This window comes from Cetorhinus maximus, chromosome 16 (assembly GCF_964194155.1).
Source record: "Cetorhinus maximus chromosome 16, sCetMax3.hap1.1, whole genome shotgun sequence".
Taxonomy (NCBI): domain Eukaryota; kingdom Metazoa; phylum Chordata; class Chondrichthyes; order Lamniformes; family Cetorhinidae; genus Cetorhinus; species Cetorhinus maximus.
In genome coordinates, this window is record NC_135894.1 from 22,528,120 (window position 1) to 22,545,036 (window position 16,917).

Here is a 16,917-nt window from a genome sequence, read left to right on the forward strand (position 1 = left end):
GGGTTTCCTTCTGAGCTGTGATTCACATTACAATGGCCAGGCATGAAAAACAAATTAGGCTAGCACATATTTTCAAGGACATACCAAAATTACGAATACTACAGTACACAACATAACAGGCATTTTATTTTTAACTTGTAAATGAGATTCTGTAACAAATTAATTCAGGGTTACTTCCAAGGCTAGGCTGTAATGCGGCACGAGAAACACTAGTACTCATTAAAAATAAATTATTCTGGACTCTCTGTGTAAACTCCGAACGTCACTTCAAAATAATTATACTATGATTATACAGTATCATAGGATAAGTTTGCTCCCAATAATTCTAAATTGCTGTTTCCACTAAACATTTGAATGAGTTAATGTAAATACAACAAAGTGGGAATTGAAGTGTCTTTCGATTAAGAGGAATTGGCTGCAGTGTAAGTTGTAGTTTAGCCCAAATTTTCTGGTCTGAGGCAACATGGCACAACTCGGTCGACAGATGAAATAACCAATGTCCTTAAGTGCCTGACAGACAGGAATTCATAAAATCAAAGATTAAGCTCACTAGGATCAAGACACATACTATCCCATATCATGGGTCATAACCACCCTATACATTGGTTCCAGGTCTCCCACCCCTTCAGATGTAAATTATCCTGACTGTATTAAATCTTCCTCATCCCTTTATCTTCCTACTTCCTTAAACCTGCTCAGAACTCTGTGTTCCACTGATTCCAGCTTCTTGTGCACCCCAACACTTTGCTGACTGTAGTTTTGGCTGCCTAGGCCCAACTCTGAAATGCCCTTCCTAAACCACTACACCTTTAAGACCCTCCCTCTGTGACCAAACTTGTCATCCCTCCTAATCTTTCCTTCCTTAGATCAACCTCTGCTTTCTCCCCCCACACGTAACTTAGGATGCAATTGAATAATACATGAAGGAGAAAAAATTGCAGGGATCTGGCAAAAGTTTGGGACTAACTGAGTTATTCTTCAAAAGAGCTGGCACAGACTAGATGGGTCTAAAGGCCTCTTTCTCTGCTGTATGATTCATCTACATTGTAGGCATAACATAAATGCAAGTTCTTGTTGCTATTTTCATCTCAAACACTTGGTTCCTGTTGTACTGACCTTCGCCACTGAGTGGCGGAAGAATCCTATACAGTCACGGGCAAAATTACAATTCAGTTTAGCAGTTGCTGGAATCCAATCTTAATATGAAACATGTAGCATACAACATTATTTGTTTTTGGATAATCTTTTGTTCCTGTTGCTGAAACTGATGGATACCATTTCAACCATACAAATCTGGACATTGAGAGAATGAGCTAGAAAGTTTTAGAAATAGTAAATTCAAATCCTGATCTTGGGTGACAAATTCAGTTGCTTTAGTATTCGTCATTTAATTTGATTTCTGCACACCCCAACACCTACCAAATTTAAATTAAACCATTTAGTATTTATTTCTTCTAACAGATTAATGGGGGAAAAAGTAAGTTCATTGTGAGTTATTTCCCTGTGTTTGTGCTGTTAACTCATGCAAGAAAGACGATGACTGCATTGTACAGTGCTTGCAACTTCACATACCTAAACAAAATTCAATACTTAACTTGGTAGCTTCAAATTGTTATTAGGATTCATGCTAGTCAGGAAATATGACTGTAAGATAGTTCAGGCTCCGACAGCAAGCATTACATAACAACGTCCATGTGCCTCTCCAAGGAAACGGGGGAGCAGGACAAGGCGTGCTGTGGACTCCCAGTTTAAGTGTTAAATTTGAGGACATTTCTAAATCACGGAGCTTTAGATTTGCAATTTACACTCTCAACAGCCAGAGATTCTCACAAATGAAAATCATCTTAACCTGAAAATTGAGGTTAAAATACTGTAGTGTGGGGTATTTTTGCCACATTTGCAAAGACACAAATTGCATTATAATAAAAACCTAACTTATTTGTAATTATATCACCTGAGGCTGTTCCTGAAGAAAGCTTCAAAATATCCGTGTGCTTTAAATCCAGCAGATGGCACTGATGGACTTTGAGCTGCATATCATTCGCTTTTACTTACAACTGGCTGCTTGGTGATGTCTACCAAATCCTTGATGTTGTAGTACTGGTGTTTCTCAAATGCTGAAAACAGCATATCCAGTACTTGCTGCCGATCAGCGCGGGCACGTTTCCCATCTTCCTTCTTCTTCCTTTCATATTCAATCTAACGAAAAGCACAAGACAAGAAAATGAGTGCTTGTACACATTAACACATTACAGCAGAAACCTTTTCAGGAAAACTAGCAGTGATTTCCTGCTTAGTTGTGTTGTAACAATGGAATGAATGAGATGATGATAGGGAGCTGCCCAGTGTTCAAGATCCACTCATACTCCAATGTTCCATTAGTAGATAGGTTGGCCGATGATCCATTACTAGATCTCTACCAAGGATGCTCTGCAATCACACTGTCACTATTCAAGAGAACTCCAAGGAGACTCCTTCTCCAACCTTCTCCTCCCGACCTGTGTCCAGAAGCAGGGTACTTGGCTTCTGAGCTGCAGGGAATGCAGAGACCATGGGGACAGGAATCACATCCTCACAAATACATACTCTTCACGAAATGGTGAAGGATTGAAAAAGCAAATTTCCATCCAGGCACAACAAAATGATGCAACTATGGAAAAATTACACTGTGCATAAGCTCTTACAGTTTCAACACATTTGTTTTGTTTTTTTAAAACTCTTTTTCCTCTGTTAATTTTAACTCTATTTGTTAACTTTATTTGACCAATTAAAGAGCTACTGTCTATGGTTGCTGGTCACTCTCTGATACCTTGCTCAACTGGCTATTTTTCACTTGCGATCCCTGCTGAATGGCAAGTATGATAGCTGAACTACTCCTGTCCTCATCCAACTTCCATAGATATGCTCACTGCCAGCCCCACTGACAGGATAGTAATCAGAAGTGAGGAGTACCTTCCCCAAGTTAGGTTCAGTGAGGCCAAATACAGTGCTCTTACCGTCACTACGGTAGGAACTTGCACCTTGCTGCCTGTATGACTGCTGATTCACTGACTTAACCAGCTAAACCCAACCATAGAATCAACTGATAAGTTTAAAATCAAGTCAGCTGTATAAGGAATCTCCAAGGAAGGAGGCCTGATCTCTATGAGGATAGCCATCCACATGTTAGCCCATTTTTCAATTTGCCAAGATTACAAGCTCCCCAAAATAATCAATTCTGAAATGTCATGAGGAAGACAATACGAAATAGACAACTGGACAGAATTCCACAAAGATTAAATCTGGCTTGCTTGACTGTCCATGATTTACATGGAAACTCAGCCCTTTTGAGTTGGGTGTCTGTTGTCCACATTTATGATTCAAAACCAGTGCCTTTCCATCTATCGATGCTGCTCTAGGCCGGTTCTCAATCTTACTCGATTCTAATGTTCTGTGGTCAAATCCTGCTTCATAACAGGTAAAGAGAAAACTAAAAGATGTGAAGTTATTAAATAAGACGTGAGTTAGCAAAACATTAGAGCAGAAGGACAGGTGTGTGACCCAAATAAGCGTTCTTTATACAACTGCGCACAGTATAAGGAACAAATTGAGTGAAGGGCAGGTGCAAATTAAACTTGGAGGGTAATGGCATGGTAGCCACTGCTCAGGCATAGCTGCAGGATAGTCAGGAGTGGGATCTAAATATGCCAAGCTATAAGTTCCACAGGAAAGATGGGGAAAATGGTCAAGGGGAGGAGTAGCCTTAGTGATTAAGGGTGAAATTACTTTGCTAATAAGAGATGATATAATAAAGTAGTTAACGTGCAGTGGCAGCTTTCTGGGTAGAATTAAGTACTACAAAGATTTAAGTCTGTAGCCGGAGTTATGCATAAGCAGTGGTGAAGAGAATGATTGTATAAATGCAGAGATTAGACAAGTATGTAGCGAAGGCAGAGTGACATAAATGGAGGTGTTAACTTTCCAAAGATTGGTAGCATGTTAGAAAGATGGTGAGTTTCTTGAGCGTGTCCAAGGTAGTTTCTGCAGCAAAATGTCCTAGAGCCAACAAGGGGTCAGGCCATATTAGATTTAGTAAAGAATAATGAGCTATATTTATTTAACAGTCTAATGTTGTGTGAACATTTAGCTAATAGTGATCATGATACGATCACATTCAACATAGTGTTCAAAAGGAATAAAAATGAAACAGCTGCCAAGATTCTAGATTTAGGTAAAGCTGGCTGACCTCAATGGGATGTGTGACAGAGACTATCCCCAGTAAACTGGGAAAATCTATTAATGGATAAAATGACAGAAAATCAGTGGGAGGTGTTCAAAAAAGAATTAGTGATACATAACCAGTTTATACTCCTAAGAAGCAAGAGCTCTGACACCCATGGGCAACTGAAGAGGTAAGAGATGACATAAAACTAAAAGAAAAAGCACACAAAAACGCAACAAATAGATAGATGCCAAGAATAGCAAAGGGTGACAAAACAGATAGTAAGAGCTACAAAAAGGGAGTATGAAAAGAAACCTGAAAGGAAATTTTAAAAAATTCATTCATGGGATGTGGGCTTTGCTGGCATTTATTGCCCATCCCTAACTGCCCTTGAGAAGGTGATGGTGAGCTGCCTTCTTGAACTGCTGCAGTCCATGTGGTGTAGGTACACCCACAGTGCTGTTAGGAAGGGAGTTCCATGATTTTGAACCAGCAACAGTGAAGGAATGACAATATATTTCCAGGTCAGGATGGTGGGTGACTTGGAGGGGAGCTTATAGGTTGTGGTGTTCCCATCTATCTGCTGCCCTTGTCCTTCTAGGTGGTAGTGGTTGTGTTGAATCAACACAAAAAATTTACAATTACATTATGAAAAAGAGGCTGGTCAGAAGTGATGTGGGCCCCCTAAAAATTGATACCTGTCATGTTGTCAATCAAAATAAGGAAATGACATTACTTTGCATCAGTATTTACAGTAGAGAAAACAATCAGTATGAAAAGAAATTTACATTTGTAGCACCTTTCACGACCACCAGAGGTCTCAAAGCGCTTTACAGCCAATGAAATACTTTTTGTAATGTAGGAAACGTGGCAGCACATCAAGCACACACAAACAGCAATGTGATAATGCCCACATAGTCTTTTTTTGTGTTGATTGAGGAATAATATTGGCTAGGACACCAGGGGTAACACCCCTGCACTTCTTTTAAATAGTGCAACAGGGCCTCTTACATCCACCAGGGAGGGCAGTTCATGTCGCAACTGAAAGAACGGCACCTCTGGCAGTGCAGCACACCCTCAGTAATGCACTTGAGTGTCAACCTGGATTTTTCTGCTCAAGTCCTGGAGTGGGACTTAAACCCACAACTTTGTGACTCAGAGGCTAGAGTGCGACCAAGTAAATCACGATTGACACCAGACATCCCATGGAAGCTAATAATCAGGGATAGGGACTCACCAAAATTAATATAAGAAAAATAACTGGTTGGGAAGTCTTGGATTGGGAGACGTAGGAACACCGCAACAGGAGGCAGCCATTAAGCCCTTTGAGCCAGTTCCGCCACCCAACTCTATGTACCTGCCATTGCTCTATCCAAAATATCCTTTAATACTTCGGATAATAAAAATCTACAAATTGCTGTTTTACAATTTACAATAAATCTAGCATCCATTGCTGTTTGCGGAAGTTCCAAACTCCTACCACCCTTTGTGTGTAGACGTGTTTTCTAATTTCACTCCTGAAAGGTCTAATTCTAATTTTAAGACTCTGCCCCCTAGCCCTAAGACTCCCCAACCAGCAGAAAGTTTTTCTCCATCTATCCTATCTGTACTCCTTAATGTCTTGAAAACTTTGATCAAATCATCCCTTAACTGTCTAAATTCCAGGGAATAGAACCCTTATTTGTGTAATCTCTCCTTGTAATTTAACCCTTGCAGTCCAGGTATCATTCTGGTAAATCTATGCTGAATTCCTCTAAGGCCAATATTTCCTTCCTAAGGTCTGTTACCCAGAACTGCTCACAATACTGCAGGTGTGGTCTGACCAAGGTTTGTATAGCTGTAACCTCTTGTATTTTATTCTTCTAGATGTAAAGGCCAGTATTCCATTAGCCTTTTTGATTATTTTCTGTATCTGTTCATGACATTTTAATGATCTATGTGCCAGTTTCTTAAAGCATTATGTTTCTTATTGCAGAATGTTGGACCACGAAGAACATAGACAAAGAACAAAAGATCAGTTCTTTTGAACGTTAGAGTTTCCAAAAGATGTTCACAGTGAAATGGACTGATAGAGTATAAACATGTGTTGTACACACATACAAACAGGTGGGAGTTGACAACACAGACAGTTTGTTATCAGTGATGGGCAGACGGAGGTTAAAATACCTTGGGTTTGTGGCACGAAGCAATGGTATGGAAAAGATGATGCTGGAAGGAACAATAGAGGGGAATGGTGGGGAAACGGGCTAAAGGGTAAACGGCCCAATCTTGTTGCTATGTTCATTGCATTCATGACATCGTGCCAAACAGAAATTCAGTTTTAAAACTTTCTGATTTACAATAAGTTGCTGTAACACACTTCCAGTCCTTTAAAGGAACATAGAAGTTTGAAGTGAGCCAAAAGCGGTTGCATAGGAAGGTCTTTGGGAGGCAGGAAGGGTAGTGATGAGAGGTAGATGCTGAGGAAACAAGTTCATAGTGCAGGGAAGCCTAAGAGTTGGCCGCTAATGTGGAGCAGCAAATAAGCAGCATTGGAAAATGGAGGTAAAAACAAAAAGCTAAAAGCTACTGCGGATGCTGGAAATCCAAAACAAAAACAGAATTACCTGGAAAAACTCAGCAGGTCTGGCAGCATCGGTGGAGAAGAAATCAGTTAACGTTTCGAGCCTTCACGACCCTTCGGCAGAACTGAAGCATAGTTAGGAGAAAGGAGAAATATAAGCTGGTTTAAGGTGGGGGGCGGGGGGAGAGAGAAGTTGAGGGTGTGGTGATTGTGGAGATAAGCAAGCAGTGATAGGAGCAGATAATCAAAAGATGTCACAGACAAAAGGATCAAAGAGGTGTTGAAGGTGGTGATATTTGTCTAAGAAAAGTGCTAATTAAGAATGGAAGACAGGACACTCAAAGTACAGCTCTAGTGGGGGTGGGGTGGAAAGACTAACAAGGTTTTAGTTTTAGATTTAAAAATAATGGAAATAGGTGGGGAAAGAAGAATCTATATAAATTATTGAAAAAAAAGGGGAGGGGGGAGAAACGGGGTGGGGATGGGGGGAGGAGGAGTTTAAGATCTAAAGTTGTTGAATTCAATATTCAGCCCGGAAGGCTGTAAAGTGCCTAGTCGGAAGATGAGGTGCTGTTCCTCCAGTTTGCGTTGGGCTTCACTGGAACAATGCAGCAAGCCAAGGACAGACATGTGGGCAAGAGAACAGGGTGGAGTGTTAAAATGGCAAGCGACAGGGAGGTTTGGGTCATTCTTGCGGACAGACCGCAGGTGTTCTGCAAAACGGTCGCCCAGTTTGCGTTTGGTCTCTCCAATGTAGAGGAGACCGCATTGGGAGCAACGAATGCAGTAGACTAAGTTAGGGGAAATGCAAGTGAAATGCTGCTTCACTTGAAAGGAGTGTTTGGGCCCTTGGACGGTGAGGAGAGAGGAAGTGAAGGGGCAGGTGTTGCATCTTCTGCGTGGGCATGGGGAGGTGCCATAGGTGGGGGTTGAGGAGTAGGGGGTGATGGAGGAGTGGACCAGGGTGTCCCGGAGGGAACGATCCCTATGGAATGCCGTCAGGAGGGGTGAAGGGAAGATGTGTTTGGTGGTGGCATCATGCTGGAGTTGGCGGAAATGGCGGAGGATGATCCTTTGAATGCGGAGGCTGGTGGGGTGATAAGTGAGGACAAGGGGGACCCTATCATGTTTCTGGGAAGGAGGAGAAGGCGTGAGGGAGGATGCGCGGGATATGGGCTGGACACGGTTGAGGGCCCTGTCAACGACCGTGGATGGAAAACCTCGGTTAAGGAAGAAGGAGGACATGTCAGAGGAGCTGTTTTTGAAGGTAGCGTCATCAGAACAGATGCGACGGAGGCGAAGGAACTGAGAGAATGGGATGGAGTCTTTACAGGAAGCTGGGTGTGAGGAGCTGTAGTCGAGGTAGCTGTGGGAGTCGGTAGGCTTGTAATGGATATTGGTGGACAGTCTATCATCAGAAATTGAGACAGAGAGGTCAAGGAAGGGAAGAGAAGTGTCAGAGATGGACCATGTGAAAATGATGGAGGGGTGGAGATTGGAAACAAAATTAATAAATTTTTCCAGGTCCCGACGAGAGCATGAAGCAGCACCGAAGTAATCATCGATGTACTGGAGAAAGAGTTGTGGGAGGGGGCCGGAGTAGGACTGGAACAATGAATGTTCCACATACCCCATAAAGAGACAGGCATAGCTGGGGCCCATGCGGGTACCCATAGCCACACCTTTTATTTGGAGGAAGTGAGAGGAGTTAAAGGAGAAATTGTTCAGTGTGAGAACAAGTTCAGCCAGACGGAGGAGAGTAGTGGTGGATGGGGATTGTTCAGGCCTCTGTTCAAGGAAGAAGCTAAGGGCCCTCAGACCATCCTGGTGGGGGATGGAGGTGTAGAGGGATTGGACATCCATGGTGAAGAGGAAGCGGTTGGGGCCAGGGAACTGGAAATTGTTGATGTGACGTAAGGTGTCAGAGGAATCACGGATGTAGGTGGGGAGGGACTGGACAAGGGGAGAGAGGAGTCAAGATAACGAGAAATGAGTTCCGTGGGGCAGGAACAGGCTGACACGATCGGTCTGCCAGGACAGTTCTGTTTGTGGATTTTGGGTAGGAGGAAGAAGCAGGCCGTCCGAGGTTGGGCGACTATCAAGTTGGAAGCTGTGGGAGGAAGATCTCCAGAGGAGATGAGGTCAGTGACAGTCCTGGAAACAATGGCTTGATGTTCTGTGGTGGGGTCATGGTCCAGGGAGAGGTAGGAGGAAGTGTCTGCGAGTTGAAAATGGAGGGTTTGCAAAAAGACAGAGCTGGGAAAGACTGCAGAGGCGGGAGGACATGTCAGGAGTTGACGGTTAGGAGAATGGGCAATGTGTGGAGGTGAGAACACAGGATTTGGTATTCTAAACCACTTGTAGTTTATGGAAGTTGGAAGAAGAGAGTCCAGCTGGGAGCACTGGGGAAATTGAACTCCAAGGTGACAGAGCGTGGATTAGGAATTGCTACCTAGTTACCCCTATTGAAATGTCAGGGTTATCAGGTGCGAGGGGATCATGCTCCAGTTGTAACATCTCCATACTTGAAATCCCGCTGGTTCTCTCCAGTGTTGCAAATAAGGGACTGGGGAGAACGAGGATGGGACCATCAGTTTCTGAGGGGGAGAGAGAGATCCAAAAGCTGACAGCCTACATGTGTAGCAGAGAATCAGTGGGCTTAATCAAACATAAATATCTAAAACACGTCATTCAGTTCTCCTCGATAGTGGAAACCCTGCAGTAGTAAGATGACAGTGCGCACATATTTCAGATGTACCCCACCTCTAAGTGCATTTGACAGCGGTCCTGGAAATCACAGACAATAACTGAATTGTCTGCCTATTGCCTCTAACATGGAGTCTGCAGCCTAGAGAAGAAGAGCCCCAACTTTCGTTATTATTCAAGCCTCTGGTGTCATTCTCCCGCCTTAAACATGTGAGATATCTACCAATCTGATGTGCGAGCTTTGCTGGATGCAGAAAAGTATCAAGTGGCCTACATCTCATATCTGTCGGTCCACCCAGCCATAGTCATCACTCCTTTCTTTGAGGGTCCCAACATGATTCCTTGAACAACAAGCAGCAAGATGTCACTAATGCCTGATAGTACGTTAAAACATTTCTCTGTAAGCATAGATCCAGTATGTGAAAATAAAATGTAAGATGCCTTAGAAATGCAAGCTAAGCAATAAACTTAAAAGAGACACTAACAGAATCTCCTTTTCTTTTATATATTAGGTCTCATTCATCGTCCAAAGGCACATGCTGTGCTTCCACTTCTCTGGGTATCATTGCACTATAGTACCTCAATCATACAGATATTTTTAATGTTTGAGCCTGGACTGCATGCATCAACATCAACAACTGCATTTACAGTAAGATAAATAAGGAAGTCACCGATAAACTGGAAAATAAGAATCTAAATGGGGTAGAGGAACAAAGGAATCTGGGGTCATAAATAAACAAATCACAAGTAGCAAAGTAGGTTAACAAGGACATTAAAAACAGCAAATCAAGAATAGGGTTTATTTCTACAGGGACGGAATTGAAAACTTGCTAAGCTTGTATCAAACCTTGGTTAAGCCACACATAAGAGTACTGCGTGCAGTTCTAGTCATTGTATTGTAAAAAGGATAAAGAGACACTAGAGGGTGTAAAAAAAAATACACGGACGACACCAGTACTGCATGGTTAAACCTGTCATAAAAGGGTGAATAGATGGATCTCTTCTCTGGAAAAGAGAAAGTTGAGGGGTGAAATTATGAAAGGCTTTGATAGAGTAGACACAGAGAATATTTCCACTTGTGAAGACCAACAAATCAAGAGGTCATCAATGGAAAAGTCACCAAGAAGCCAATTTCAGAAGGGATTTCAGAAAGAGCTTTCTTCATTCAGAGAGTGGTGAGAATGTGGAACTTGCTACCATGGGACTGTTTTATTTTACTTATTCTTTCATGTGATGTGAGCATCTCTGGCAAGGTCAGCATTTGTTACCCATCCCTAATTGCCCTCAAGAAGGTGATGGTGAGCCACCTTCTTGAACTGCTGCAGTCCATATGGTGTAGGTACACCCAAAGTGCTGTTAGGAAGAGAGTTCCAGGATTTTGACCCAACAATAGAGAAGGAACGGCAATAGAGTTACAAGTCAGAATAGTGTATGGCTTGGAGGGGAACCTCCAGATGGTGGTGTTCCCATGCATCTGCTGCCCTTGTCCTTGTGAAAGAGGTCACATGTTTGGAAGGTGCCGTTGAAGGAGCCTTGGTGAGTTGCTGCCGTGCATCTTGTAGGTTGTGCTGGCGAGAATGAATACTTAAAGTGGCAAATGGGGTGCCAATCAAGCATGCTGCTTTGTCCTAGTTGGTGTCGAGCTTCTTGGGCGTTGTAGGAGCTGCACTCATCCAGGCAAGAGGAGAGTATTCCACACTCCTGACTTCTACCTTGTAGATGATGGGTAAGCTTTGCATAGTCAGGTATATTACTTGCCACAGAATTCCCAGCCTCTCACCTGCTCTTGTAGCCACAGTATTTATATGGCTGGTCCCCCACAGTGGGGGATTCAATGATTGTAATACCATTGAATGCCAAAGGGAGATAGTTAGATTCTCTCTTGTTGGAGACAGTTGCCTGGCACTTGAGTGGCACGAATGTTACTTGCCGTTTATCATCCAAGCCTGAATATTGTCCAGGTCTTGCAGCATACAGACATGGACTGCGTCAGTATCCGAAGAGTTGCGAGTGGTATTGAACATGGTGCAATCATCAGCAGATTTTCCCAATTGTGACATTATGATGGAGGGAAGGTTATTGATGAAGCAACTGAAGATGGTTGGGCTAGGTCACTACCCTGAAGAACTCCTGCAGCAATGTCCTAGAGCTGAGATAATTGGTTTTTAACAACCGCAACCATCTTCCTTGGTGCTAGGTATGACTCCAACCATCGGAGCACGTTCCTCCAGGTTCCCAGTGACTTCTATTTTGCTAGGGCTCCTTGGTGCCACATTTGGTCAAATGAGGCCTTGATGTCAAGGGCAGTCACTCTCACCTCACCTCTGGGGTTCAGCTCTTTTGTCTGTGTTTGGACCAAGGCTGAAATGAGGTCAGGGGCCAAGTGGCCCTGGCGGAACCCAAACTGAGCATCACTGAGCAGGGTTGTTTCTGAGTAAGTGCCGCTTGATAGCCCTGTCGACGACCCCTTCCATCACTTTTCTGATGACCAAGAGTTGCAGTAATTGGCTGGTTTGAATTTACTCTGTTTGTGTACGGGTCGTACCTGTGCAATTTTCCACATTGCCAGGTAGATGCAGTGTTGTAGCTGTACTGGAACAGCTTGGTCAGGGATGTGGCGAGTTCTGGAGCACTAGTCTTTAGCTAGAAACTACAGCTAGAATGTTGTCAGGCAGTTGTCTTTGCAGTATCTAGTGTCTTCAGCCATTTTTTTGATATCACGTGGAATGAATCGAATTGGCTGAAGATTGGTATCGGTGATGCTGGGACCTCAGGAGGAGTTCGAGATGGATCATCCACTCGGCACTTCTGGCTGAATGTGGTTGCAAATGCTTCGGCCTTCTCTTTTGCTCTGATATGGTGGGCTCCCCCATCATGGAGGATAGGGACGTTTGTGGAGCCTCTTTCTCCAGTTATTTGTTTAATTATCCATCACCATTCACAACTGGAAGTAGCAGGACTGTAGAACTCTGATCTGTTGGTTGTGTGATTGCTTAGCTCTGTCTCTTGCATGCTGCTTCCACTTGGTAGCAAAGAATGTGCTCTGGGTGGGGGGCTTCAATGTTCATCACCAAGAGTGGCTCTGCAGCACCACTATAGATGGAGCTGGTCAAGGCCTGAAAGACATGTTGGTCAGGCTGGGCCTGCATCAGGTGGTGAGGGAAGCAACAAGAGGGAAAAACCTACTTGACCTTGTCTTCACCATCTACCTGTCACATGGTATCTATCCACAACTGTATTGGTAGGAGTGACCACTGCACAGTCCTTGTAGAGATGAAGTCCCTTGTTCACATTGAGGATACTCTCCATCATGTTGTGTGGCGCGACCACCATGCTAAATGGGATAGATTCCAATCAGATCTAGCAAATCAAAACTGGGCATCCATGAGGTACTGTGGGCCTTCAGCAGTAGCAGAATTATATTCAACCACAATTTTTAACCTCATGGCCTGGCATATCTCTCCCATGACCATTACCATCAAGCCAGGGGAACAATGCTGATTCAATGAAGAGTGCAGGAGGGCATGCCAGGAGCAGCACCAGGCATACCTAAAAATGAGATCCAATCTGGTGAAGCTACAACACAGAACAACGTGCATGTTAAACAGTTTTTCCCCCACCCAGAGAACATTCTGTGCCTTTGTACCAAGTGCTTCCTCCAAGTGGTGATCAACACGGAAGAATACTGATTCATCAGTTCAGGAAGGATGGTAGGTGGTAATCAACAGGAGGTTTCCTTGTCCATGTTTGACCTGATGCCAGAATCAATGTTGAGGATTCCAGAACAACTCCCTCCATACTGTATACCACTGTGCCACCTGTCCTGCCAGTGAACAGGACACACCCAGGGATGGTGATGCAGGAATCTGGGAGGGTGGAGGGTTTGAATTTTGATGTGACAGCATGTTTAAAGACAGCATGGGCAAAGGAAGATAGATGTTGGGGCAGAAGCTTGCAACGACAGAAGAATCAAAGCTGTATTGTTTCCAGAACTGGCTGATCATCATTTTGAAAGGATGGAGGACATGATCTGAAGAGGAGGATCCAGTTTCAATTTTCCAGTAATCAGGGCCAGGAAAGGGAGGTTGTGTGGGCAGCAGTTTGGTGGGAATGGGGTCAAGGGAGCAGGTCATGGATCTCATGCACAAGATATACTTGGGAGAGGGAATGATGAAATAGGATAGAAACTAGAGAGAAACACGAGTTCAGGAGATGGTCTGGGGGGAGTTTGGCTTGGTGGGCAAAGGGAAATGCAACAGGAGACTATTCAACCATGAGGAGACTGCTGAGCACCCCCTCTGCCACAGGATGCTACAACAGAATCAGACAGCCTCACCCTTTCAGGGAAATCTAGAATGCAAAATTTCAGAAATTGGTACAAAATTCTGTTTTTGGGCCATCTAGAAAATGTGTTTGTTGGTTTTGAATTCTCCATTCCCGCTCTTAAGCTTTTCCCAAAGCCTACTGCAAAGCAATCCAATTTCAACCGCCTTCCCTCCACAAGGTACAATAATTTTATTAAAATTCAGGTAAAATGGTGATTTAATAAAATATAACAAAACAGATTAATTTTAAAACAGAGGTAATCTTAACAACCTGACAAATTGAAAAGTGTCTGTTTCGGTAAGGCACCACCTTTGCAAACTGTACAACTCCCCACACATAAATACACAACCCTTACCAGCCTACATCATTTATTAACAACCCCTCTGCTAATAGTCTCATACATGTAAATCCTGGTAAATTTGTTTTTCTTGGTGCTGATAGGATGATAACATGTTTCAATGTGGTTAGTAAACGATCAGACTTACATTGTATTGATGGTTTGCTACAGGCTTATAATTTGTTGTTACAGCTTTATCCAGTTGTAGGGAGAGACGAAATGGTTTGGATGATTCTTCAATTTGCTGCCTGGTTGTGGGGGTGGGGGGAAGTAAAATCAGTGCATTAGTTATTGGTTATCAGCAAAAACCACATGTACTTACATACAAAAGTAGAATATACGGATGCTGGAAATCAAATAAAAACATCAAATGTTAGAAATACGCAGCAGGTCTGGCAGCATCTGTGGAGAGGGGAACATAGTTAAAAGTTTTCATGGACGTCTACAGCACAGGAGGAGGCCATTCGGCCCATCATGTCCACGCCAGTCAACAAAGATCTGAATACACTAATCCCATTTTCCAGGGCTTGACCTAAAGCCCTGGAGGCTATGGCAACACAAGTGAATATCTAAATACTTCTTAAATGTTGTGAGAGTTTCTGACTCAACCACCCTTTCAGGCAGTGAGTTCCAGACTCCCATCACTCTCTAGATGAAAAAATTTCTCAACTCCCCTCTTAGCCTTCTACCTCTTACCTTAAATCTATGCCCCCTGGTTATTGACCCTTCTACTAAAGGAAAAAAGTGCCTTCCTACCCACCCTATGCCCCTCAAATTCTTATATATCTTTATCAGGTCCCCTTTCAACCTTCACTGCTCCAAGGAAAACAACCCCAACCTATCCAATCTTTCCTCATAGCGCAGACTCTCCAGCCCAGGAAGCATCCTGGTAAATCTCCTCTGCATCCTCTCCAGTGCAATCACATCCTTCCTATAATGTGGTGACCAGAACTGTGCACCAGCTGTGGCCTAGCCAGCGTTTTATACAGCTCCAGCATAACCTCCCTGCTCTTGTATTCTGCGCCTCGGCTAATAAAGGCAAGCATCCCATATGCCTTCTTAACCGCCTTATCTACCTGCCCTGATACCTTCAGGGATCTATGGGTATGCACACCAAGGTCCCTCTGATCTTCAGTACTTTCCAGGGTCCTACCATTCATTGTGTAATCCCTTGTCTTGCTAGCCCTCCCTAAGTGGCCCTCCAGGTTGAATTCCATTTGCCACTGCTCTGCCCACCTGACCAGTCAATTGATATCCTCCTGCAGTTTACAACTATCCTCCTCACTATTTACCACCTTACCAATTTTTATGTCATCCATGAACTTCTTGATCATACCCCCCTACATTTAAGTAAGTCATTTATGTACACCACAAACAGCAAGGGCCCCAGCACCAAGCCCTGCGGAACCCTACTGGAAACAGACTTCCAGTCACAGAAACATCCCTCTACCATTACCCTCTGCTTCCTGCTTCTCAGCCAACTTTGGATCCAACGTGCCACTTTGCTTTGGATCCTATGGGCTCTTACTTTCTTGACCACTGTGCCATGAGGGACCTTATCAAAAGCCTTGCTAAAGTCCACATAGGTCACATCAAATGCATTACCCTAACCAACTCTCCTGGTTACCTCCTCAACCTTCCCTTAACAAATTAGGTCAATGCTCTTTCATCATATGTTAACGAACTTGCATTTACACAGCTTCTTTAACATAGTGGAACATCCTGGCGTCTCATAATAGTGTTATTAGACAACATTTGACATGGAACCACATAAGATGATATTAGGACAGGAGATCCAAAGAGGGAAATTTTAATAAGTGTTTTGAATGAGGAAAGGGAAACAGAGAGGCTTAGGGAGGCAATTTCAGAGCTTAGGCAGCTGAAGGCATGGCCACCAATGACAGCGTGATGAAATCAGCAATGCACCACAGGTGAGAAGTGGAGCTAACCAGAGATCTTGGAAGTTTCTGTGCTGGAGAAGGTTATAGGGAGGGATGAGGCCATGGAGTCTTATGGGAATGGTAGTGTAGTGATTATGTAACTGCCCTAATAATCTGGAGATGAGTTCAAATCCCATCATGACAGCTGGTGAATTTAAATTCAGTTAATTAAATAATTATGGATTCCCCCAAAAGCTTGTGTCTGTTATGGTGACTATGAAACTACCAGATTGTCATAAAAGCTCATCTGGTTCACTAATGTCCTTTAGGGAAGGAAATCTGCCGTCCTTACCCGGTCTGGCCTGCATCTGACTCCAGACCCACAGCAATGTAGCTGACCCTTAACCTCCCTTTGAAATGACCTAGCAAGCCACTCAGTTGTATCAAGCTGCTATTTAAAAGTCTATAAGAATAAAAAGAAACGGATGGGCCATCCAGCATTGATCTAAGCACTGATCACAACAAAGACACACCCAGCCCAGTCAACCCTGCAAAGTCCAAATATACTGCCATTCATCACCATCATCGAGTCAAAAACCTGGAACTCCCACACTTAACAGCACTGTGGGTGTACCTACAATACAAGGACTGCAGTGGTTCAAGAAGACGGCTCACCACCACCTACATAAGGGCAATCAAAAATGGGCAATAGATACTGGTCTTGCCACACTGCATGGGTACATTAAAAAATTGGTAAGAAGGATGAGACTTTTAAAACCTAAAGAAACCAGTCAATATAATTGGAAGGGAGGGAAGTTGTTGGTAAGAAATAACAAAAAGCCAATGGATTACACTATAAACGTGGAGAGGAAGAAAGATAGAGGAAAGGAGCTGAGAAAGAGCC

General features: G+C 43.5%; 1 protein-coding gene across 1 annotated transcript in view; it reads right to left on the bottom strand.

Moving 5' to 3' along the window:
• Positions 1–16,917, bottom strand: part of gtf2f2a (general transcription factor IIF, polypeptide 2a) — a 101,522-nt gene that overhangs the window by 2,064 nt on the left and 82,541 nt on the right. Inside the window, exons 7-8 of the mRNA XM_078559510.1 lie at positions 14,282–14,381; positions 2,056–2,199 (exon numbers count right to left, since the gene is read on the bottom strand). Of these exons, the coding sequence (XP_078415636.1) occupies positions 2,056–2,199; positions 14,282–14,381 (244 nt within the window). The remainder of the gene's footprint in view (positions 1–2,055; positions 2,200–14,281; positions 14,382–16,917) is intronic.